General features: G+C 36.7%; 2 protein-coding genes and 1 non-coding gene across 5 annotated transcripts in view; 2 read left to right on the top strand and 1 right to left on the bottom strand.

Moving 5' to 3' along the window:
* Window positions 1-23,294, bottom strand: part of efcab11 (EF-hand calcium binding domain 11) — a 68,036-nt gene extending 44,742 nt beyond the window's left edge. The window contains exons 1-6 of one of the 2 annotated variants that reach the window (XM_052154123.1): window positions 23,129-23,294; window positions 22,288-22,383; window positions 19,284-19,332; window positions 14,062-14,163; window positions 8,255-8,345; window positions 4,548-5,707 (exon numbers count right to left, since the gene is read on the bottom strand). In XM_052154123.1, coding sequence (XP_052010083.1) covers window positions 5,593-5,707; window positions 8,255-8,345; window positions 14,062-14,163; window positions 19,284-19,332; window positions 22,288-22,383; window positions 23,129-23,203 — 528 coding nt within the window. In that variant the 5' untranslated portion in view covers window positions 23,204-23,294 and the 3' untranslated portion in view covers window positions 4,548-5,592. Of the gene's footprint in view, window positions 1-4,547; window positions 5,708-8,254; window positions 8,346-14,061; window positions 14,164-19,283; window positions 19,333-22,287; window positions 22,384-23,128 lie in introns of those variants that run through there. The other variant, XM_052154124.1, reaches the window with a different exon arrangement.
* Window positions 22,682-22,754, top strand: trnak-uuu (transfer RNA lysine (anticodon UUU)). Its single transcript has one exon. It is a non-coding gene; the product is annotated as a tRNA-Lys (tRNA).
* Window positions 23,295-24,080: 786 nt separating the features above from the next.
* The window catches only part of tdp1 (tyrosyl-DNA phosphodiesterase 1), a 40,165-nt gene continuing 37,444 nt past the window's right edge, over window positions 24,081-26,801 (top strand). For both annotated transcript variants that reach the window (XM_052153754.1, XM_052153753.1), the window contains exons 1-6: window positions 24,081-24,252; window positions 24,968-25,578; window positions 25,684-25,727; window positions 25,831-25,886; window positions 26,070-26,166; window positions 26,412-26,446. In XM_052153754.1, coding sequence (XP_052009714.1) covers window positions 24,978-25,578; window positions 25,684-25,727; window positions 25,831-25,886; window positions 26,070-26,166; window positions 26,412-26,446 — 833 coding nt within the window. In that variant the 5' untranslated portion in view covers window positions 24,081-24,252; window positions 24,968-24,977. The remainder of the gene's footprint in view (window positions 24,253-24,967; window positions 25,579-25,683; window positions 25,728-25,830; window positions 25,887-26,069; window positions 26,167-26,411; window positions 26,447-26,801) is intronic.

Below are 26,801 nucleotides of genomic sequence, written 5' to 3'. Positions count from 1 at the left end.
ATTAAAAACAAAATTTAAAGTGAACATTTTTATAATATTTTAATTTGAAAAAAAAAATCACACTGAAAAACAAATTTCAATCTTTCACCAAGATGCTTTAAATTAATTAAATCTCTTTTGCAACATATAAAGACTCAAAGGAAGAAAAACAAACATACCTGTTAAGACATACAAGACACTTTTAAATGATTTATAAGGTGTGTTTTGTCTCTATCTCTCCTGATGCTGCAAATGCTAATGTTAGTGCTTAATATGTTCATATAATAAAGATATAATAATAACAAAATGAATTCAAATACTGCACATAACATCATCAAAACAGATAGTATGAACACTCTGACTTGAGGAAATAGTGGAAAGCAGCCAGTCAACACCTAGACAGCGCCGCTTATAGGTGCTCCACCAGAAACAAGCTCTCCACATACTGTAGTTCCAGGCAGAAATTAAGTGAACTATCTAGATTAGTTCACATAACAAATGATTTAATATTTACATGCACAAATGTCCATGGAAAAATAAACAAAGCAAATTACTATTAGTAATAACAATGTTGATGATGATGATGATGATTAAATCATTATCATAATTTTGATTTAGAATTCTGATGAAACTCACAAAGTAAAAATATTGAGAAATATGTATGACAAAAACAAATATTGATCCAGCAACATAAAAACAAACTTTCCCATAGATACAGTTGGCAAGGAGGCCCCACCCATTCTTGGGGGAAGCAAAGAGCTGTTTCCATAGTTACTCATAGATTCCTATGTGGAAAACTGAGAGAAATATCTGATATATATGGATATTAAGCTGTTGTGTAGTTTTTTGCATTTCAAACAAAGCCAAAAAACCCGAAACTGATTTTTTTATTGCCCGCCAACTGACAGAAATTGAAGCCCAAAGAGCACTGTGGCTGCAAGCTGTTGAGTCATTAAGTACTTTCTTAGCAGCGCCAGGCCACCACAAGACAGAAGTTTACGTTTATGACTGTCACATTAATATTTTGTCATTTGATTGGTATCTTAAAATATTTTTATTTATACCTGTTAATATGATTGATTGTTAATGAAATGACTGCACCCTATAAAATAACCCAAATGTCAGATTTCACAGCAACTTTACCAGAAACTCCTTTACTAAACACTTTGCCAAACTGAACTTATCAAGAAATACATCCCCTTAGAAATGTTTGATTGATTAAAGCATAAAAAACAATAAGCAGCGCTCCACTCCGAACATGTCAAGGTTTCTCATGTATCTTGTCTAGTTTTCTGGTGTTAACTCATCATTATGTCTCTGCTGGAACAGCTGTTGTTATGATATGATAAAAGGTTTACTCTTGAATCCACTTGGATGTTTCCCAAATACATAAAAGCATGTATCTAGCATACGGTCGACTGCAGTCACAATGCTCTTTTTTAGGCTTATATTTCTGTCAGTTAGCGGGCAATAAACAAAATCAGTTTTCATTATTTTTGCCATTGTTTGAAGAGCAAAAAATATTTTCATCATATATCTCATTGTTATAATTTGTCGGATATTTGAGTATGACGAATGTATGAGTAACTATGGTAACAAGGCTTTGCTTTCTCCCACGCTAAACCATGCCAAGGATATGACACGTTGCTGACTATATCTATTATCTATGGTTCAGATGACGAGTGAATTGAGTGGTAGGGAGGTTATGAAATGAAAGGGACGGAGAATAACTTAAAACCAGTTGAGATCAAATTATTGGTGATCATTATTGTGTTTTTCTACGTTTTTTATGTCCATTTATAAAAATGCTGTGTCATTCAATGACGTTTGATGAGAAACTGCAGACAGCTAAATGTATAAAATACTTATAAACTATGACAATATTAAATATCAATGTTTAATTTAAGGTTGAAGTACTTCACATTCTATCTTCTAAAGCCAGTTTGATTCAGTTTATTTCCTAATGTTAATTTATACATTAACTAACAAACATGTACTAACATGTGGTTAAGGTGGCCATTATTAATGCATGAATTCATATGACTCATGTTGTAGTTAATGTAAGCTCTTCATTAGTTCCTGATTATTCCATTCCTTTACTCATCATTAATTCATGCAGAAGTAAATATTAATTCAGTTATTAATTCATGATTATTTATGTACTGTTATTATAAATTATTACCGGCTTTGCACTTTTTCTGCGATTTGATATTTTGAAAATGATAGGTTAAAAACAAGAGATGGCAGAAACTAGCTGAAATTAGATCATTCAACTTCTTCTCCCACAAAATCAGATCCATTGCACAGTCAAACAGTTGTGGGAGTTTTTGTGTGTTCGTATGCAATATATGTTAAGGAATAATGCCTCTCAGCCACCAGTGACGTTGTTTTCAAAGGCCAATTTTCAACTCACCATTAGTGGTTTTCTGAGTGTCCAGTGAAGAGCTGAATCGGCTGCTTTACCGTGCCTTCATTAAGCTTATTGTGTCAGCAGGAAGAGGGGGAAAAAAGCAGCTATTTTAAGGGATTTATGCACTCTGTGCTTTCATGGGCAGGCAGTGAAACTCCAGGCCAGCAATGCCTCCTTTCACAGCACTACAAAGGAAATGTAATTACCTTGATATGGTGGCAAAGGGAAAGGGCAAACTCTCAATATGCAGTAAATGCACTCATGCTGAGACCAGGCAGGGCTAATTTGCTACTGATCTGAAGGAGTTTTTCCTCATTTCCACCACCTCCCCCCATTTCTCTCTCCCTTTCTAACTCTGGGTAAAAAAATAGCATGAATGAACCATCACCCTGTTCCAGACTACATGTGGTTAGCCCCTCAATTCTGAAGTCACCTGACGAAAACAGTATAAGCAATTAGGATCTTCAACCAGCATATTTAATATCGAACCATGTATGAAAATAGTTTTAGAGACGTACTCACCATAACCTCTTGCTTAGCCTTAGGTATTCACATTGGTCATTTGCATGAATATTTTTTTTATATCATATTCATAAAAGCACCCGTTAATAAGACAGAAACTCCAACAGAAGTTTAATTAAGAATGCTAATTAATTCACTTTTTCATTAGTCCCCATTTCAGATTAAAAAGACTCTGAAGACAGAAGCAGAGAACAGGATGTTTTGGAGAGTATGAGTAAACCGCCACTCAACTTGCAATTGAGAAAGATATGCAATTACATTTTGCTTTGATAAGGCCAAGTGGTTTTATTATTCTGAAGGCTTTTCTCTTTGTTTTACTAAATTTCAAAGTAATACAGACAATGACGCAATGAATGCAACCACTGTGGTTTTGATATTGTATATTTTAACCCAAAACCAATTTGGACTTCAATGAAACTGTTTGCATTGTGCTTGTTGAGATAGAGGCAGATCCTCAGAGGCGCAGCTTGTTGTATCAGATTCCTGTGCTGAGAGTAAAATAAAAGGGAAATATGTTTTCGCTGGTATCAAAAGTTATTTTTTAACAACCACAATCACACCACCTTAAAGGAAAAGTTCACTGAAAAATGGAAATTCTGTCACTAGCCCACATGTTGCTACAGACCTTTGTGGCTCTGGGGGTAGAGCGGGTAGGCCGCTAATCCTAAGGGTTGGCGGTTCGATTCCTGGCCTACACAACTACACATGCTAAAAGTGTCCTTGGGCAATACACTGAACCCCAAGTTGCTCCCAATGGCAGGCTAGCGCCTTGCATGGCAGCTCTGCCGCCACTGGTGTATGATTGTGAGCAGGGCTGGACTGGTAATCTGTCATACTGGGCATTTTACCGGTGGGCCGATGCTCTTTGGGGCCAATCAGGAGAACCTGGCCCTCAGTAGAACCAAGTGGGCCGGTAGGTCGGCAGCGAAATGTGCAAAATGGGCCGAGATAAGCTAAAATGAGCCACCGCGAAATGCAGAACGGACCACAAAATGGCGCCGCGATATGCAGAAAAGGACAGCGAACACAACATACTTACGGGTTGTTATTCTGAAGTGCCAGATTGTCCCAACAAAGTGGGAACGGCACCATCTTTCAGGAGTAACCATCTTGAAAATCCAGCATCGGTTGTACTGCTAAATAATTACACTGATTCTTCAAATCGTCTGCCTTTGGAAGTCCAAAAAAAGAGGTTTTTCTTTCGCAGTGAAGAAAACAGCGTCTTCTCGACAACACTAACCCAACTTATCCTGGACTCTGCTATAACTACGTTTGTTTGGGGGCGGGACAAAATAGCCCTTAGGCGAGTATTATGCAACGGCGTTACATAGTGACGTAGATACTTTACAGAAGAAATGGCTGGACTACAATCCAGCTGTTTCTTGTAGTTCTTGAGCAGTGTTGTCTGTGGGAGAGAATAATTCCCTTTTGTGTGGACTATTTTCTTTGTAACTTTGCAGAACGTTTACATGAACAAAGAGCTATGTTACACACTAAAGGAAAGGTAAAATCCCAAAAAGCATAAAAGTACCTCTTTAAAATATATATAAAAAAAATATATTAACAAAATATTTTAATATAAGTAATAAATGCCCTGAGTATACACATTTAATTTAGATTGAACTTTTCCAGCATTTTTATTATTATGAATTTCTTGATTTTTATTTACATAAGGATGACTTTTATATGCAAGACATGTTTTGTCCCCTATTGTCAGGAATCAGTGGACACTTTTCATTTTTGTGTGAATTATTGTTTTAATGACTAAATCCTCTAATGGCTCCACTCATTTTGCTCAGACTTCAACTTATCCTATATAGTCACAATAAAAAGGCAGATATCTACAAAGTGATCAAGTTGAAGTGTAACTCAAAAATGGATCGTGAAAAGTAATTAAAATCAACAGGACAAGGAGTATGAAAGGATGTACAGTGCAGAATGGGATTTTCCTTTTTTCCTTCAGACTTATTAGTAAGGATGAGACTGTCAGCACAATGAGGCTAAAGCTGGGACATCAGAGAGAACAATGAGAAACCTGAGATTCCTTAGCGGGTGAGAGAATGAGAGCAATGTGGAGGGGGAGGAGGAAAGGAAAAAACTGCATTCTTGTAACTCAAGAACTGCAAGAATGTGTGCTGCAGGTATTTATGGAAAGGAGATGGCAGATAGTTGCTCTGGTAACGATGACAACAAAAGAGAAAAGCAGAGAGTAGCGGAGGATGAAAAAAAAAGCAAAACAACCACAGCGCTCAAGGTGTGATGGCACCAGCTCTGCGTACCACGTCACCATGGCAACAAGCAGCTGGGAAGAAATGGCGTTGTTAACATTCATTCAGAGAGGCAGCACATGTCCATCAATCTTTAGCGCATAAAGAGGCAACAGCACGTCTGCTAATAGTGCGAAGCCTGCAGGGCTCTCCATTGTTCTGTTATAATTATGCCAAAAAGGACAGGATGAGGGTGTTCTTTTCTTCACAAAGGTGTCACAATATAAAAACAGATTCAGAGACTTCACTTGATCTCAAGGTACAAGACAAAAGCAAACCTAACAACAAACACACACAGACCCTGTACAACCTCTGAAACAGACAATAAAGGCGGGCGTTTCAGATTATCACTTTGTTGTGATAATCTTTTCTAAACATAGCCCTGGGCGTGTAGATAAACTCCAAACACAACATTCAAGGTGAGCTCTCTGTCTTCCATCGCTTCTTCCTTAGAATGTCATTTTTCCCCTTTTCTGTCCATTTGCTGCCACACTCTGTCAGCGGTGGCAGGATGTCGGGCAGAGGAGAACTGGAGGAGGTGGAGAGAAAAAAACAAGATGGCACAGTGGCGTGAAGGTTATGACTTTGAACGTGCACTAGCTTTGGACCTGCCAAGACACAAACAAATACACACAGTGCTTAGTTATCCTCTTTGTGCCAGGTGCTTCACTGCATTTGCGAAGTCAAACATCTACATTGCATTAATAGCAGTAGGTACGTAGCAACTGGTGAAGGTTAACACCTGGTAAGGTGGGGAATAACCAGCAATTGGCTGAGCCAAAGTAAAGAAACATATTCTACTTTTTTTTGTATCTATATGTACTTCATTGGCAGAAATGGATTTCTGATATGCCCTATTACATAATTGGAACTACACTTTTCAAGGGTTTGACATTCATTAACCATTAAGAAAAAATAAATTTCAACAATTTATTCGATTTTGAATGTAGCTGGAAATAATCTAGCTATATTGCAACTCTATAACAGATATAAATTCATTAATGTTAACTATCTAAAAAAATGTAACCTTGGTGACATTTCAATAAGCAGAATTCTCAAAAACAATGTGCAACGCATCACAAAAAATCTAATTTATTTTGAAACAAACAGAAGGTTCTTTTTCACCATCGGGCCAAAGGGGAAAAGTTCCAGTAGCATTTCCACTTGAGCGCCTTTCAGTATGTTACAGTGCAATTACAAACCATTCCAGGCCCAAATTTCTCAGCATGGTTAGCTAACCATGCTCACAGGGTTCCCACACTTTCTGACCAATGATTTATAAAAATAATTTAGATTCAGACCAATTTGCAAGTGAATCGTTTAGACAGATTTGTGAACGATTTTGATTCTAGATAATCTATATACTTAACTGAACCTTAAATGTGCCAATGAGACCAGATCATTTGGCTCGATGGTGGAAAAGCACCTATATTTTAACAAAGCAACCCTAATCTGACAGGTAAAGTCACAAACTCATTAAGGGTTTGGAGGTAATCAACTCCCAGTATGCCAGCTGAGCTTAAGGTCAGATGGACACTGTATCTTGGTTGTCAGTGATCAGGGTCTGTGTGGTGCGAGAGGGCATTTGTATGTTAACTGGCCTTGCAGGACAACCATGCTGCTCTCAGCAGTTGCTGCATCATGCAGCAGTCACCCAACTGCAGAGGATGAGTCACTGCAAACAAAGCACTAAATCTCTCCAAAAAACAAACAACACATACACATACAGGCACAAGAAGACGCGCATCACATCTCCAATGTGCAACCGAGCTCTTGAGCCCTTAAACAAAAGTTGAAAGAAATTAATTGCCCTCTGTCTCACTTCTACATACATCCTGCACATCACCTCTTCGAAGAGTAGAAACAGAGCAGAGAGACTCAGCTGATGCCTGATAATAAAGTGTCGCTATCACTGCAAATGCAGGGACACAAGCTGAAACCTCTAGATACATCATGGTACAAAATTAATGCAGAGATCTTAGTGGGAGATTGTCAAATGTCATATTGGCTTTGGGATCTGGCAATAGCTTTGGGTCTAGTAATAACTGTTTGAAATGGGTGTGAATGCGCAGCACACACAGGCTTGGAATCACACCTGTTTACAAGCCCAGAGCACTTCTGAGCAAGACGGTGAGGATGAAGTTGTGGAGAGATGTGGAGAAGCCACGGGGCCTGAACAGAAGTGGAAAAGGTTGGTTGGGACTGGGAAACTCTGAGAGCAAGGCGCACAGGAACTGTTCTCGACCTAATGAGCAGACGGCGAGCCTCTCCAGCCCTATGTTTCTCTCACATGGGACTGTATCAAAGAGTTCCACTCACACTGGAGGTTGTTGCGACAGAATCTGTTGAGATTGTTGCTGTGGTTGGGGTGGGAGACTTGCTCTAAACCTTGGCAATAAGAAAAGAAACACCAACTCAAATCTGACTCAACACATTCATGAAATAATTACATTCATCTTAAACTAATCTGTTCTGGAAAAGTAAAGCAAAAAGAAGGACTGAGGACAGAGAAGAGAGTGAGGGGAGATCAGAAAACACAAAACTCTGTGTATGATGAAGGACTACGGACAACATGATTAGACAGGAACTCCACATTTTGCTTCCGAATGTTCCAGTACACTGATATTAATTCCATTCTGCCAAGTGACTCACAAGTGTCCTACTCCATCAGACATCTTTGCATCAAATAAAATGTTTTCATCTTTTTCAGCCTCAGAGACACTGCTCCCATGGAAACCAGGATGTAACTGCATTCATACTGAATGTGATTCAGAGGTTTCTTTTCTAAGATACAATTTTTACTTCACTGATGGTTAGGTTTAGGGTTTGGATAGGGGTGTATGGGTAATAAAATATGCATACCTATTGACTGTAAAACATAATTTACAACTAAAAACAACGCTTTTCAACTTGCTATTTGGTGCCACTTTGTGCACATTTCCGAAACCGGATCTCAAACATGCCTATTCATTCAACAACACTTCCAGCTTAGGCCACTGGGTGCAACACAGACCGATTTCAGCTATAGAACTTACTGTTGCCAAATTCTAAAGATTGAGCCAGTCTGAACTCTTACCGGAAAGCCTCCAGAACTGTTCTCTCTGGCAGACGAGGAGCCACTCGCTTGAAGGCACTTTTAAAGTCCTCCAGCTTCAAAAAGCCATGACCTAGAGAGAACACAAACCAAGAGCAAGAGTTAACAAGACTAACACTCATCTAAACCATCAAAAAGTAATTCACAGTGGGGCTGGAGTGTTCCAAGAGCACCACACCTGCAGAGATCAGGCAGAGAGCAAGACGTCTCTTAGAGCATACCCAAGTGTCTCCAAAGAGTGCTGTCATTATTTTCTCTTATCTTAAGGAATAAAATCAGCTTCCATTCCATTCACTAAAAGGATTTTGGCTGAGATTGTGAGAGTGAAGAGAAGGACCAGCTGAGATCTCGGAGTGTCTCTAGGAGCCTCTTCCAGTGAACTCAGATGAACAGCTTGTTGTGCCTTCTTCTCAGAGGCTGGCATGCAGGACTTTGATTTGCAGGAAATGGCTCCCTGGAGGAAGTTTAGAGCGCTAACATCCAAAGTCAGAGCTGAAAGTGGAATCTGTTTAGCGTGTCTGCTGAATTGATGAGAAGCACAGCACCGCACTGAGTGGGGGATTAGAGGGGAGTGCTGGGGAGCACTGTGACATGCATGTCAATACGCCAGATCCTGCAAAGCCAGCCCACTAACCGTAACAAAACACTGCCCTCCACAGCCACGACGACAGGGACAAGAGTTGGACTGCTGTGGAAATCACACAGTCTGTGCAGAACTAGACAAAAATACATGTATGCAAAAGTTGGCATGATTTACACTGCATCTTGGCAAAAAAAAAAAAAAAAAAAAAAAAAAAAAAGGGCACAAGGACATGTGATATTTGATGAATGAAAAAGAAATTCAATTTTGGGGCCATGGCTTGCATAATGCCAAAACCTTATTTTAACCTTTTGACCAATTTCCTATTTTTCTTTACTTTCCTCTGTATTAAAAAGGAATGTTCCAGGTTCAATACAAGTTTTGGTCAAATAACAGCATTTGTGGAATAATGTTGATTACCACAAAAATAATTCTCTCATACCTCCTTTATTTTAAAAATGCAAAAATTCGGTTACAGAAAGGCACTTACAATGGAACTGAATTTTCCATAAACGCCAGTCCATAAATGCTAAAATAGCTATAACACGTTATATGTTGTTTAACTTGATTGCAACTTTTTTGTCATGACGTCCCAGTACTAGATATAACTTAACAAAGATAAGGTTAGTAAGTGATTTTATCACAACAAAAGCATGATAACATGTATCATTTTTACGTCTTTTGGTTATAATTTTTAAACATGTATTTTCATTAGTTTATGGAGAGGAACATTCAGACTTAGGAGCAAGTCTAAATATTTGTTGGGTGGTACTCAACATTATGCAGCAAATGATGTTGGTTGAGCTTAACTTTTATTGAACAAGAAACATTTCTTTAAAGGCGTTATATATATGAACGTTTTAAAGAAAGAAACATGAAAAAAAAACACTTCTGGGTAAAAGTTTGAGCATCAGTTGACAAGGAGCATGGTTCACTTTCACACCAGATGAGAACAGCTGAGTTTAAGAGCAACATGCACTGAGCATGCTCTGTTATTGGGCAAGCTGCCACTTCAGCTCAGAATGGGAGCGATGCACTTCAGCGCACTTTAGTTTCCAGTGTGTCCCCCATTGAAGATGAGGATGGGGTTGATGGTGCAGATGAAACAGTCAAACATCTCATCCTGTGCTGACTGTTCAGCCACAGACAGGAGAGGACTTGCCTCCATTGGCAGGCTGACAGGGAAATCAGGCAGAGAAAGTAAGGTCAGAGGGCTTAATCTTAGCTGGCAGAGGAACAAACACAATCAATCTGGGAACTGTTGGAATTATTAAGACATTTTGCTAGCATGTAGGCTACGCTGGAGAACACGTATACTGTTAAGACCACAACCAAGCTGCAAGTCAGAATTGTACTTTAAACCTCTGTTCTAAAATTAGCTAATTTTCAGGTCACTCTGAATTCAAACAAGGGTCGCGTGAACTCGCGCAGAGCAATTTTGTTCTCGAGATGAATTTGATGGTTCTTTTACATTCACAATTCTAATTAAAAGTTAACTGTATTTTTTTTAAAAGGCTGGTACTTTTTTCTGGAGTCGATTTTAAGTCCTGGGATGTAAATGCTCCAAAGCCTGATCGGAGGCTTACAGGAAGTCTGAGATATTTCAAAGCCAATGAGATACGAGGGAGATAAACAAGAAAGAGAACGAAAGAAAGCTTAAGGCAATTCTGAGTTCATTCAACATCTGTTGAAGAGGGCGGCCTTTATGGATTCTGCTCAAACACACCAGTTTTCCTCTTTTATGGTGGGTCAGCAGGGTTAATGAAATAAGATCCCTTGACCATTCTAAGTAGATTCAATCAAGGTCAGCTGATATCCCCCTCCTCTAATCACTCCTAACTTACTAACTGAAATTATTTCTGTAACAAAATTAATTAGTTAATTATATATTTGCCTCTTTTTGGAATATCTTGCAAACAGTTCCAGGGAAGGCAGAACAATCCGCAGAGACCATAAGACCTATTTTACTCTGTGTTCTCCACAGCATCAAATGTTAGTTCAGGCACTATTCATTTCAGAAAATACAATAATACAATAAAACAGTACGTAACCGTTTCTGTGTTAAAATCGGGGACTGAAAAATAAATATTTTTCATTTCGGTTCGTTCTGAGGAAAAACTGTATTTTTTTCGTTCCGGTTCAGAAGTTCTGCAACCTCCTTTCCAAAAGGTTAACGGTTAGTACAAAATAAAAGAAATGTTAATAAAGTACTTTTAAAAATGACAGTACTCTGGGGTGGGTAAAATACCAAATGCAGTGTTGCTAGATCTCACAATAGATGGTCAAAGAAGCCCAAAATAAGCCACTAGTCTCACCAAAATAAGAAAAAAGTAATTTTTTTTTTCAGTGTGGTGGTTTTATCGGCATAGAAATCATAACCAGCAGTTAATTAACATAAAGTATAATTTTATTTACAGATCTCTGAGTTAAATTAATAATTCAGTGAAGACAACTGAGAAATGTACATTTTACATCTGGAATAGTCGTGCACGTACAGTATATGTATTAATTATACATAGTTGTTAAAAAGGTCTTAATTCAAAGAATCCAATTGGACAATTAGGAAAGAAATTTGCGATGCAGCAGTTTCCTTCGGGATCAAAGCACATTTTTCTTTCTTCGGGCAAAATGAAGTGGTGTAGTTCCAGAAATGTACTGTGATAAACCCTTCGTCCTTTAGTTACATGAAAAAAATTACCAGATACAAATTAAGCAGTTATAACTGGTTACCAACATTTAAAAATAAAGATTTCACTCCGGAACATTTGAAAATCACTTTGTTCCGGTTTTTGGTTACGTTCTGCTAAAAATTTTGTTTGTTTTCAGTTTCCGTTTTTAGTCCCTGGTTTGAATACTTTATTCTATCACAGCTTAATATGTAGAGACAACTAGAAGTAAGTCATTTAGGGGTTTATTTTCTTTAAAACTGTAAACATTGTGTCACTTTGGCACTATGAAAAACTATCTCATTGTGTGACCAATGGCAGGAGGGGGTGGATTCAGAAAGTTGTTATGAAAAAGTTTATTTTTGCAATTTCATTCCTTTGTGCTAGTGTCGCAGAAATGACATACTTCAGCTTTAAAGGTGCACCCAGTAATGTTTTGTTTGTGTCATCTTGGACACAGCATCATTCAAAATCAATAGTTTTCAGTAGCAGATTTCATTGTAGAAATGCACTATGCACAGTGAGCCAGGATCAGTTTAATTCAAGAATGAAAGTATCCAATAGTAAAACGGTTACTTTTGCAAGTAGAGATTAAGCAAGTAGTACACAGCAGGCCATGTGATTCTAAAATAAATAAAACAGCTTTTATAAGGATACTGATATGAAAAGAGTCCTCATCTCATGTGGGTGGTCATGATTTTATACAAATGAATTTCTTTAGGAGTAAAAATTTTAAATGTGGAAAAAATTACTGAGTGCACCTTTAAGGCAGAAAAATACTTCAAAAACAATGGCTAAGGATGAGGAGCCGTTTGTATATTTTCCAGCAAATTGTTAAAGCACTAACTGTTTAAGAATCATAGAGATATACACATACACAACCCCTCTGCATGGCTAGAGAAGAAAACTCAAAGAATACTGAAAGATGTTTTTGCCAATAAAATCTGGCTGAAAACTACCTGGCTAAAATGGTAACAGTAAAGAATGAATGGGAAATCAGTGACAATTACAAAAGAACAGGGTAAATGGCGACCTCTACTGAGAAAAGTTTAAATCACACACTAATCATCCACTGATACAGTTCCATTAAAGTAATAGTTCACACAGAAATTTAAATACTTACCCTCATGTTTGTTCCAAACCTGTGTGACTTACTTTCTTCCATGTTACGCAAAGGAAGATGTTAGGCAGAATGAAAGCCTCAAGTCACCTCAGTGACTGAGACTGAAGAAAAGTCTTTTGAGTTTGGAACAACATGTGAAAGTAAATTATGAAAATATTCACTTTTGGGTACATTTACATTTATGCATTTGGCAGACGCTTTTATCCAAAGCAACTTACAGTGCACTTATTACAGGGACAATCCCCCCAGAGCAATCTGGAGTTAAGTGCCTTGCTCAAGGATACAATGGTGGTGGCTGTGGGGCTTGAACCAGCATCCTTCTGATTACCAGATTACCAGTCATGTGCTTAGACCACTACTCCACCACCACTCAACTAGACAACTAGACACTGTTCTTAAAGGAATATTCTGGGCTAAATACAAGTTAAGCTCAATCAACAGCACTTGAGGCACAAGTCATACATTTTGACTTGCCCCTCCTTTTCTTAAAAACAAATAAAAAACAAGACAAACAATACAAATGTTAACCTGATTTTAGTGTGATAAAATCACTTATAACCTTTTCTGCAAAAAGTTATCGGCAATTTTACAACTTTGTTGCCATGGCTGTGATTTGTTAGTAATGTCAACAAACCCTAAAACGCAAAAATTATGATTATTAACATACAGTTGACTTTTTAACTTTAAAGCTCAAATAATACAGGAGTTTAAACAGAAAAATCGTAAGTGCTATTATAAAATTATAAGCTTCACATTCCTACTTTAACCCCCCCCCCCCAAATTGGCCCCATTAACTTCCATTGTAAGTGCCTCACTTTAAACTCGATATATGCTTTTTTTTAAAGAAAAAGAGGTATTTTATTTTCCCATAATAAACATTATGCCACAAAGCTGTCGATTGAGCTTAACTTGTATTGAACCCGGAATATTCCTTTAATATGGTTTATTTACTTGGATTAATTACCAACGTTATTACAATAATATTCACAACCAAATTTAATAGATAGCACAATGAGCAGGCATTTAATCTGAATATAAATAATTCATATTAAATCATATTTAAAGTGTGTGACATTTAATCTTACCAACCTGTCCTAGTAATTGCCACTTGCATGGTACTTTACATACGCTGTTCTGTTAGTTGCTTTGGTGTTGGCCAAGAAAATAGATTTAACTGAGCACACACCTTGCCACAAAAGACAAGGTCGAAACAGATTTGCTCATACAGAACTGTGCACACAATGTGTTTAAAAACTGCCTGGTTCTGTCTAGATCCTCTATTCAGTAGCTACTCAACTCAATAAAAGTCATGAGGTCTGTGATCAGACTGATTTAGTGTCAACATTAAAGCTACGTAAAATGAACTGAAGCATAAGTGTTAAACATGCAGAGCACAGTGAGGCAGAGAGGAGGAACATACAGTGTACATCAAACGCAGTGAAGATCTGCCTCGTCTTCTCATATGGATCTTCTGCTGACATCTTCCTCACCATGAGAGACATAAACTGCTCTAGTGGGACTCCTTTCAGAGAGATAGAGATAGAGAGAGAGAGAGAGAGAGAGAGAGAGAGAGAGAGAGAGAGAGAGAGAGAGAATGCTGGGTTTATTACAAAGCTCTCCTCTGAAGTGCATGTTCTTCCTTTACATGGCAGTCATCTCAAAGTACTGTGTTTAAAGGAGTAATATCTTTCCCTCTTGCCTGCAGGGTAGTCATTTTTTCTCTGAGTGCTGTTACTGAGATAAAAAAAAGGTAGGCTGGGGAGTTCTGGACAGCATTCTTGTGGAAATACCAAACATACAGAGGGAGTTGGAACTGGGTGGGCCATGCTGACAGAGATGGGAAAACTGGAGGATAAATGTCTTTTTGGTAAGGAGCAAATTAAAAGATCCAGGGACAGATGTAACGGCTGCACTCTGAGCCGTGCCAAAACATACACTGTAAAACGTCCATTGAGAACCTCATGACTAACGTTAAAAAAACAAAAATGAGGAAACAGTTTCTGAATAACATGTAAGTGGTGCTTGCCCACGCAAAACCTATAGGTGGTTGAAGGGTGTTGCCATGTGGTTGGTAAGTGCTTTTTAGCATGTTGCTGTGTGGTTGTTGGGGTATTGAGGTCTTCAGCATGTCGCAGAATGCTTTATCCACAACTTTCAATTAAGTAAAGAAATGTGTGATCCATCGGTTTTCTTCAGTTTCAAAGCACATGCTTAAAGAGAAAAAGCCACATGGCTTGGGCAACATGAAGTGATATACCGTAATTCTGAAAATGTACTGTGATTAACCCATTGGCCTTTTTTAAACCAGCATTTAAAAATAATGTTTTCACTGCAGAAAAATTAAAAGGGACTTTGATCCTATATTCGGTTAAATGGTGCAAAAAATAAAAAAATCGGTTTCGCTTTTGTTCCTTGAACCTCTTTTAATCCCTGCTAATAATAGTGACAAAAAAGGAAAGCACATAAGAGATGGCTGCTTCAATTATGATTCGGTAGACATGGACATCTATTAATTGCTTATTTGAATGAAATTATAATCTATTTTTATAGATGCACAGGGCATTTCAGCCAGTTTGTCCTCCACTTTTATTACCCCCAACACAAGAACTCTCCCTGTCTCTCTCTCTCCCTTCATTGCACACAAAACACACAGGCTTGTGTATATGCCAGATAGAATATCTGCCATTAAATAAAGCAGGGTGATTGGGCTATATTGTCCTCTTTATAACCTGTCTCTCTCTCTGTTCCCATCCAGCCTTTAAATGATGGCAGAATTGAGGAAGCCAAATCAGGCCTCACTGCCATCCACTGAGATACAGAGCCATCAGTCAAAGGAAGCGTAACGTCCTTCCATCTCCTCTAAGTTTTTTGTGTTTTCCCTATACTTCAATTAGTTTTCTACACACCACCATTCACCATCTTCATTTCTCTTTTTCCTTCTTGTCCTCTGCATGACTCATTCTGTAGAATGGGCCACCGCCTGACTTAACACTCTGGAGCACAAACATGCAACATTGTCCTCGCCTAGAGCTCCTATTTAAAATCATGGACATCTCTGATCTGATGTGCATCCTCCCTTATCACTCATGACTGTCCCTGAGCTATTCATTGTAAAAAATGTAAAGTTGAGTAAACTTAAAAAAAAAATTGAGTTTACTAAACTCATTGCTGTCCATTATTTACTATATTTTTGAATATAATATAAAATCTTTTTAAGCAGATCTATATTTTGACATAAGATCATGTATCAGCCCCACCAAGAGGCCAAATAGCTGGTCTAACTTAAATGGTGGAGTAGGTTACAAGTACTTCAATCTTTTAGAAGCTGAATCAACTTAATAAATAAAGAAACGTAATCAAAGCAAACACTAATCACCCTGATGATGACCTTAAACAAAATGTTTTACAGCTAAACTTAATTTAGAAACACATAGAGCAAAAACATCTATTAATTCAAAACAGATTATTTACATGTACTCATAAGTAGGCACGCTTTGAACAAACACAATTAAATAAATTCAAGAGCAGGGGATTATGGGTAGTGTCTTCAGCCTCGATGCTTCTCCAGTGGGTATGCTCATTAGCAGATGCAACAATATTAAGTTCATAGTGTTCAGACTTACAAGGTTCCCCCAGATTTTGACCCATGAATTTTCAAGACCTTTCCATGACTTTAAAAAATAATAATATCATTAAAAGATAGGAGACAAAATCAAAGATTTAAATTCACACATACAGTATTTCCTGATCAGAGCCTGGCTTTATAGACTTACAACAGTAAAATGTAAACTTCCATTTCACAGAGGTTCACAAAGTTTAAAATAGGGGGGTGTTGGAGGGTCAGTGATCAAACTGTGCATGCTCAAAAGCCTGTATGTTCTACCTTCACCACCAAATTGATATTGTATGTGCTCACTGTTTAAAAATGTAAGTTGCTCTGACTTAAACGGCATAAAAGTTGACTTGATTGTTTAAAGTAAACTCACTTTTTCGACATTAGATAGTTCAATCAACTTTTTAAATTGAGCTTATCTGACTAAATCGAAGACGGATTTTTTACAGTGTTCCAGCCAACGTTGGAAGCCAGCACAAACATTTTATTATGGATGACGAATACATGTTGCATAAATGGCTTGAATAAAAATGAGATTCATTTATTTTTTCATATTCTTCACCAAGTCATTTGGGGGCAGTGGTGGCTCAGTGGTTGAGGCTCAGGGTTAGTGACCAGAAGGTCAGGGGTTCAAGCCCCAGCACCACCAAGATGCCACTGTTGGGCCCTTGAGCAAGGCCCTTAACTCCAGGTTGTTCTGGAGGGATTGTCCCTGTAATAAGTGCACTGTAAGTTGCTTTGGATAAAAGTGTCTGCCAAATGCATAAATGTAAATGAGATACATAAGTAAAGCTTCAGATCTGCCCCATTCTGGCTCGTCAAGCATTTGTTTGGGGTTTGCTGGGTTGCTTTTTCGAATCAAGGGCCATCATAATCAAATATTTGTCATATAAAGCCTGGGAAGAGTGTATGTTTACATTTGCATAAATCTCACTGCAGTTTAGAATATGGGGATTTGACAATGGATTTGACATTTTCCTGTAGATGTTGATCTTCTGTGCAGACTGTAAAAATGTAAATAGCATTTGGCATGTGTCACAGTGAAATGTCCTAGAATTCAGTGCTTACAGTAATTACATCATAAATATAACAGTAACAACAACATGGTGTAGTTACCTTTGCTTTCAAGAGGGTTTCTGTTACAAAAATACACAAGTATTTTTGTCTTGTTTTCCTGTCAAATCATCTAAACTTTCTTAAAACATGATTTATTTACTTGTCAAGCAAAATGGGATAAGATATTAAGTCTTGTTTTAAGATAAATCTGACTAAATTTAGTGAACTTTAGACTCAAAACAATAAAAGCAAAATAAACTTTATTTAAAGAGAAAACAAGTTTATTTTGCTTACCCCATTGGCAGACTTTTTTTTCTTGTTTTGAGTCTAAAGGTGAAATGCTACAGACATATTCTATTTTACCCAAGAAGAACTGCAGTCAGAATTGAATGTTATGAGACATATAAAAACAAAATTGTATATCATGAAATTATTAAAAGACAACACACACATCTTTGTATTGCATTATCTTGAATTAAAAAACAAGCATACAGTGTGACTAATGTAGTCAGTTTCATGAACGAGTGACTCTTGAGAGCTGGTTCTTGTAATGAATTGTTCAAAAAGACTCACAAATTAAAAAGTTACTGATTTGAATCAGTCTGACAAATCCTTCACTGAATGAACTCATTGAATCCTTCAGAGCGGTTATCCATCTCACTTACTAAGGCCCTGGATGAAACAACAGAATTCAGTAGAAAACACTGCACCTATTATTAAACATCTCTCAATTATCTGTTGTAGGAGCATTTTGAATCAACAAAATTTCACTTCCTGAAGCTTTCATGCCACTGTGATAAAAAGGGAGGGACTGGAAATCGCAGTTAGTAGGTAGCTAGCTGTGTGACCTTTCCTCCGTTTCTTGCTTAGTTCACTGGTGAAAAGTAACGAAAGGAAGTGAGCTAGAGAAGAGAATGGGGTGAGTGGGCAACACATGTGGCAGTAGTATTGTAAATGGTGTGTAGCGCTGGAGCCTTAAGTGGCCTCTTTTCTGTGCGATGAGCCAGCCAAAGCATTTCGCTACCAAGTCTAGTCAAGCCTCCCACATCACCACCAGCAACCCTCTCCTCCCGACCATCACTAATTTAGTAATCATATGAAATTCAAAAGAGGGGCAATTTCATTTGCCATTTGCTCTGAGCAAGATTTAATGGTGGAATATTTCATCACACAAAGCATGCCACTTTAACTAGATTATCTTAGGCTTTCCCACAGGGCAGCATACAAAAGCAATTTGCTTGTGGGATAAAACTAGAAACAAATTACTTACTAATCTAGGTCTTCAACCATTTAATGTCTCTCCTTAAAAAGACTGTCCTGCCAAACCTCCACTTTCTCCAGTGTTTCTGTTTGTCAAAAGGGCCTTTAGAAATCCTGTATGCATTTCACGGCAACATTATTTACCGCTATTTGACAGGATTTCATTACTGACAATTTGTAAAAAGATTACACAGCATCTAAGTCAAGCTTGTTTTCCTACCACTTTGCTTGAGTGGTATAAAATTGAGTTTTCCACATAGAACAAAAATCAGAAGCGACATTGAGCATATCATTCTTGTAATGCACATCAGTGTGGGTTGAGCGGCTGCTGATGGTGAATCCAACAACACTAAAATAAACACTGGAATATGGGGGTTGTTTCAAACAATGGACCAACATTATATATATGGATACATATCTAACTGTTGGGAAGTTAGAACACATTGTTTAAAAACCATTCCAAAATAGATTAAATAAAATAAATAAATGCCTATTAATTAAAAATATTATTTATTAAAAAGCCACCCATTGACTACATTAGACACATTGGTACTAAACTAAAAATTTTATAAAAATAAGTTCATACATAAATTGTTACGTAGATTTTTATTTTATTCCCAAAATGAATATTATGCAATAATAGATATGTTTAATGATTCAAATGACAATTTAACACAAACTGTGAAACAGATATTTAATAGCAATTCTCTTACCTGAACCGCCTTTAGAAGAGCCATTTTCCATTAAGATGTTTGTCTCTGACTGTAAGAGAAAACAGTACAGATAAATAGTCATTAGATTAAAAGTAAATTACCTTGATTTGAAACATGGTTAAATAAGTAATGTATAATAAGTGGTTAGGGAAAAGTAAAGTGGACATCATCACAAAATAAACCCCTACAGGATGATCAAGAAGCTGAGGTTTTATTTTATGTGAAAAGAAAAAGATGAAGCGATGTAGAAAACTGGTTGCCAGTTAGGACTGGTCTATACTTACAACCTTATAATCATTCAAACTTTTAACTTTTAGCCCCAATTTCTCAAACCTCAGACTGAGAAACGACTCATGTAAATATATGGGTGGGTATTGTGGGTGGAAATAGGGAAAACGCGACTGGTCAATACTTCCAAAAACAGATTTGTATAATCAGATTATGAGTGGAGATGAAAACAAAAGAGTTTGGGGCTGTATACTAATCATGGGACAATAGTGTGAAGAATTAAGGCAATAGAGCAGTTTGCAAATCTGTAAAAAGATTTGGATATTTTGTTCAAACTTTTGAGAATGAAGTGAGAAAAGCACTCAGAGCAGAAATTACCATCAAACCATAAAAGTCTCTTATTATTTTCTCACCCTCATGATATCTCAGGTATGACTTTCTTTCTTCACCAGAACACATTTAAAAAAAAAAAAATAGAAAAATATCTTAGCTCAGTAGGTCCTTAAAATGCAATTTAATGGAGATATCTCTTTTAAAGCTCCAAAAATCCCAGACAGTCCACATAAACAACATCCACATGACACCATCTGTTAAATTAATGTCACGATCGGTTTTGGTACAAATAAGATAAATATTTAAGTACTTTTTTAAAACTCTAAATCATGTTTCTGGTCAGCAGCAGTAAGCATAAACACGTACGTCACAGCCGGTATAGTAGCGCTGTTTACAAGTCAGAAGGAGGAACATTGTACAGTAGCTTGTTTGGTTTTGTTTTAGGTCTCTCTTTACTCACAATGGTGCGTTTGTGTGCTTATCCTGGAGAATGTGAGATGTCCTCAGTATCATGGCAACACGAATACATCACAAGAGAGACTGCTTGGACTCCACCCTCTCGTGAAGGGTTGGATTATAGTTAAAAACTACTTAAATATTGATCATTTTCACACCAAAAGTGATCATATAGCTTTAAACAACATTAATTTAACTGCTGCCGTAGATGGAAATTTCTCTTTTGACACTCCAAAAATCACAAACAGCCGTATCGATGACGTTTATGTTGAATGTTTGTTATTTTTGGAGTGTCCAATGAGAAATCTCCATTCACTTGCATTAAGGACCTACTGAGCTAAGAAATTGTTCTATTTTTCTTCAAATGTATTCTAGTGAAGGAAAAAAGTCATACACACCTGGAATATCATGAAGGTGATTAAATTATGAGAACTTTTATTTTTGGATTAAAAAAGTATAGCCACAATACTTAAGCATAATACGATTTAACGTGACTCTAAAATCACTATAAATATATCAGTTGCTAACCATGTCTTTGTAAAGTTATCCAGTATTTGGTATTTAAACTCTTAAGTAGGTGCAACCGATGCTGCTTGACCTGTTCAGCCCGGTTTTCGACACAGCGTTAAAGGGCATGGGAGGCCAGCACGCTAAAGAGGAGGCTATCACATTCCAACTGGCACTCATGACATATGGTAGTATCCCATTTTGAACTATGCCCGTCTTGTATGCATTGTTCAACCGATTCGTTACAGTTTTTCTCAATCACTTTGGCTCAATTCTCGAATGACAATTATGTTTTTCAAAACAATAAGTTAAAATCTCTGAACAATTAGTTTCTTGTTCACACCATATTTTCATTTGTTATTAATTTAAGCAAATTGCACGTGTTTTGGCACATGTGTGCAAAAGAGTAAGTACTCTCTTGAATTTGCACAATGAATAAATGCACATGGCTTGCTGATCAAAACTGATAAACATTCTTTCATGTTGTGAGCATCACATGCAAAATTATCCATTCAGTTATTAAAATCTGTCAGACATACATGTGAATTCCATAAATATTTATGATATGGAATGTTTGTGATGTCCAGACCAACAAGAGCAACAGGATGCCCAACAAGTAGATGGGAACTTACAGTGTTACATACTGTGAAGAGGTAGAGTTCATTTTTTTGTATTTTATTTTTTTATTACAAACCTACCGCAGGTTTTTACCATTGTTGCTGGGTTGATGTTGTTTTTTTTTATTGCATTTGCATGGCTGTCATTTTGTGGTAATATTCTGTTCACTATATATGACTTAATGTGTAAAACAAATTGTAAAAATGGACATGCTACACATAGCTATTACAAAAGTAAATCTACTTTATACATACAAATGTGCATATCCCTTTTCTGTGTTTTACAGTATCATACAGTATTGACTTTTCCCAGTAAACTTTTACCTACTGTTGAAATCGGTATCTAAAAAGCTCAAGTGTGATACACAATAGCATTCAGCTAGACAAAACTGACATTCTTGTATAGTACTGTATAGTACAGTCAGTGTCAACAAAAAAATAGAACAAAATGAAATTTGATATAACAAACATTTCCAGGGTTGTCTGCCATGGGGGAAAAACATTATATTTTTTATTACAACTACGGCTCACATGACAAAACAACCTTTTCATGTTTGTGTCATTGGCTAATTTACTGACACAATAACTAGATTTTAAAGCATGAATTAAATGTTTTGGGTGAGTTCCTATATTTTTCAGACATGCAATACAATTATGATCTCCCATAAAACTGTTGTGACAATTGTACTAACAGTTTAGATCATGTTTAGACAGTTTAGACTCCCATTCTTCTTTATCTATCTATCTATCTAGTACTGGATGGATGGATGGATGGATGGATGGATAGATGGATGATGTTTTAGGGATATATCAATTATCAAGCAAGTAGCTGCCCATATCATTTTCTTCTTCATCGTATTTACCTTGGATGGCTTGTATCCAAACAGCATGACCACCGCTATCTTAAGATCTTCTCTAGATAAATAACCTTTCTTGCCCATATCACACTGATGAAAAACCTAAAGAATGGAGAAAATGTTACATTCTGGGCAGGGGTGAAAATTCCATAAAAATGTTGGGGGGGACAATAACCATAACAATTCTCAAGAGCAATTTTTAAAGGGGACACAAAGGGGTTTTTTGTTGTTGCCCCGTATGCATTTGTATTATTTAATTTCTTAAACAATTATTTTAAGAATATATCAATATATTATTTAAAAATACACATATTTTAATGATATTTTTAGGGGGTCCTGACCCCCCCGTAAAATAAATAGACCTTTCAAATAATACTACCCAAAATCATTCACATATAGAGCCCGGATAGCTCAGTCGGTAGAGCATCAGACTTTTAATCTGAGGGTCCAGGGTTCAAGTCCCTGTTCGGGCGAAACTTTTTTTTTTTTTTCCATCTTAGACGCAAACAGTAGTATTCACATGCATTTATAATGCTGACACGACTCAACAAAAACATTCTATTTAAATCGAATGTATTAGATTTTAGCATGGTACAATGCAACGGTTATGTATAGTGTTTCGAACAAGGCAGCCCATCAAACATTGTGCCAAAGCAAACCATACTTTGTTTCGAAGACGACGGTTTAAGTCTATCACTAAAATTACATTTGCCACAGCAATAAATCCAATTTCAGCATTCACATCAATCTATTTCCCACATAATCTACAACAAATCTGAGTAAAAATGCTTCTTAAACTTATTCAGTTTATGCTTTGATAACAACATCCATCAGACTCAAGTCTTACCGCCTCCATTTTTTCCCTGTTGACGTCGTTTATTTCTCTCTCATTCCTTAACATAGTCCTTCTTCTGATAAACATTTTGTTTTAATAGGACAGCCAAGATATACAAAAATGTAAAAACCTTCTAGAAAGTTGTGGATGTTTGCATAGAAACCATATGGATGTAGATGATTGGCTCTTTGGGCAGAGCTGTTCTATGAAGCACCCAGTATCAAAGACTCGGATTGGCTACTGGGACAGACAGCAGGTTATTTTCAAAATAAAGGTCGGTAGCTCATTCTGTAATGTGCACAAACGAGTGAATCTTAAACTTGTTTTGTAGTGCTGTAATTTTAGTACTCAGGTTTTTGTTACAATATTTTTTAGAGGTTTCATTAAGCTTTCTTTTTACTTTTGCTTTTTAAAACAATAAAACAAAAACATGTTGTGAATCATCGAGCTATAGAAAATGAATTCACAAAGGGCTCATAACATTAATAAAAAACGGGCGCAAAATTGCAACTGTCTCTAAACAAAATCTCCCACTAGCGTCCACAATTCCTCTATAGCCAGTGTTTTCGACCCAATGCTCTGCAGACTTCTGAGGATCAATTAAGGTATTGCAGGAGGTCAGCAGACTGTAATAGAATTTTGGTATTAAACACACACACACACACACACATTATATATATTGTGAAACAATCATATTATGTAGCTTTGATACATAATACATTGATATGCAGATGACATTTTGATATAAGAAAAAAAAAGAGATTTTGAGGGTTTTATTATATAAAGCCACATTGATGATGATGATGATGATGATGATGATGATGATGATGACGATAATAACAAATGCTAGGGGATTTTGACATTTTTAATACATTAAGAAAGCCTGTAGTCAAAGAAAGCCATATCGATCAAGTATCACTACGACTTTTATTTTGAAAAACCTTTTTGCCGCGGTTTCCATTTATGTGCAGAATAAACCGTGCATGCGGAATCAAAACAAATAACGTTTTACGGGTTTCAGTTTTCATCAGACAAGCATTGTAGATATATTTATGCAACGCTCAACTTTCTCCGACACCGTAGCTGCGATTAAGTATTTTCCCCCGTTGCTTGTATTTTGATCTTCCAGCCTCTCTGTAAGTTTACGTGAATTTAAATTGACCTGCTGTACGACTGGCATGTGTCACATCACTGTACTGAAAGCAGTGTGAATTATATCTATGATCATCGCCTGTACGTGTGATGCAGTAGAAGTTTTTACTGTGTAAGATTCACTGTGCAATGACAACCTAATTGCATCCACGAGCTATGCATTATTGTTGAGTCAGATTTCCATTTAAGTGGCAACGTCAGACAGCTCAAGACAGTTGGATGATGTTAGCACATTGAACCCTAAAAACTGGCCATGGCTATGGCCAGAGTTTCCATTGTCATTGAAAAAAATATATATATATAGAATTGTGATTTCCAGGACTGGAAAAATAATGGAAGTTGGTTAAATCTTAAAGAAAAGTCTAAAATTAAGGCAATGAATGAAATGAAATGTCTACATTTACACATTTCTATAGAGAATAGAAATTCTTTATCTCTCTTCATAGACACTTTTTCTTTAATTTTGCTCTGCTATCAAATATTGCATTGGCTAGACATAGAGTAAAATTGTAGAGTAGACAGAGTAAAAAAAAAATATATATATATATATATTCTCACACAAATGAAAATCTTATTATATTTTAATTATTTAGGTATCATAAATGACTGAAAAGTTCATTGAAAAAAAAGTGTGGATGTTGTTTAAAATCTATACAAAAAATATAATATATACATTTTTATGCTGCTTGTGCTTCGCAGTTGAACAAGTATGTCACAGGAGAGTCAGCATGGCAAGTGGACTATATCAGATAGTGAAGATGAGGACAACATTATTCCACCAACACCTCAAAAGGACTTAATCAATCCAAGCATTAAACCTGATTTAGAAAGCAAACCTGATAAGATCACCACCTTGTTCAAACAAGAACCCAAGTTGAGTCCCAAACGTAATGAGAAAACCAAAGAATCCTTGCCTGTGAAAGAACTGTCTGCTCCCGGCATTGCATCGGAATCCAGAAAAGCTGCTCATGTGAAACAAACAAACCCTGTGAAGTATGAAAGCAACCCTTCACCTGCTGTAAAGAGAAAAAGAGAAAAAGAGGAGGGAGGCTGGAACTTATCTAGCAGCGATGATGAGGCTCCAGCATCTGTCCCAAAAAAGGAACCCAAGAAGACGAATAGAAGTCCTAAGAGGAAGAAGGCTGAAGACAAACGTCCACCAAGCCCACACGGCACTAGTTATTATAAGGAAGAGCCTGCTGATTTCTTTGAGACCAACTTATTATCTAAGAATGACATGTACAGATTTTATTTAAACAAAGTCACTGGGATACAGAAGAAGTACAACACTGGAGCTCTGCATATTAAAGGTATTAAAGCAGTCTGTCTGATAATGATTACCTTAAAATAAAGTTGAAGTGATGGATTGTTAAATGTTTTCTATTTATCGTTTTCATTTTCTCTGCTGTAATTAGAAATACTTTCTCCAATGTTTGGGACACTGAAAGAGTCTGTGCAGGTATCGTATTATCAGATGAAGTTAATGAATAAAGGAGTTGCATTAAGAACCAAGTCACACATTTTTGTAGTTTTCCTGAACTATCACTGTGTTTTTTTTGTAGTTCAATTACTGCTTTGACATTCCATGGATGGTGGAGCAGTATTCGCCAGAATTTAGGTAATAGCTAATACCAATGCAAGCATTTAAAGGACATTTTGCATTATATTGAAGCCAATGCTCCATCTTAAAAGCATAGTGCATTTGTCCTGTGCTGTGCCACATACATTGATAACATTGTTACACTACATTTAGCATATGCCATTGTATAACTGGATAGTTCTGCTGTTTCATTTTCTTTAGGGACAAGCCGGTTATCATTGTTCATGGAGAAAAGCGAGAGTCCAAGGCTCGGTTAATCGAGCAAGCCAAACCATATCCACACATTCGTTTCTGCCAGGTTCTGTGTTGTTTATACTCATCTTGCTAACTGTTCATATTTTTCCACGCAAAACTGATACAATAAGCCACTTATTCCACTAGAGGGAAGCATTAAACTTAATGGAAGTCCAAGGTCCTGAAAAGACTATGTGGCACCATACATTTGTTATTGGCATTAAATATTAGGAATACTTGCAATATTACCATCAGTTCATTAATATTAAATATTTATTGTTGAATTTGACTTGCTTTTCCTTTTGACAGGCCAAACTGGAAATTGCATTTGGCACACATCATACGTGAGTATAAGATATTTCTACAGATTTAAGAATCTTATTTGGTCATTTGACCGTATACTATCTTATATCGATATATCGTGATCCTCATGATATTGTGTTAATGCTTAAGATATTTTTATTCAACTATTTGAATATCATGCCCAACAGTTCAAAGAAGACAAAGCAGGTTGTCTAAATACAACCACAATTCCAAAAATGTTGCTTATGCTATATTGAAAGCTCTACAACTACACATTATATGATGTTTTACTTTGTTAATTTCATTTTTTTTTTTTTATGTACAGTAATTTCAAATCAAATGATTGCAACTCGTTCCAAAAAAGTTGAGATGGGAAATTTAAGACTAATATCAATT

This window comes from Xyrauchen texanus, chromosome 22 (assembly GCF_025860055.1).
Source record: "Xyrauchen texanus isolate HMW12.3.18 chromosome 22, RBS_HiC_50CHRs, whole genome shotgun sequence".
NCBI classification, from domain to species: domain Eukaryota; kingdom Metazoa; phylum Chordata; class Actinopteri; order Cypriniformes; family Catostomidae; genus Xyrauchen; species Xyrauchen texanus.
The sequence above is the reverse complement of the archived record's forward strand: the minus strand, read 5'-3'. Positions and strand labels throughout refer to the sequence as shown.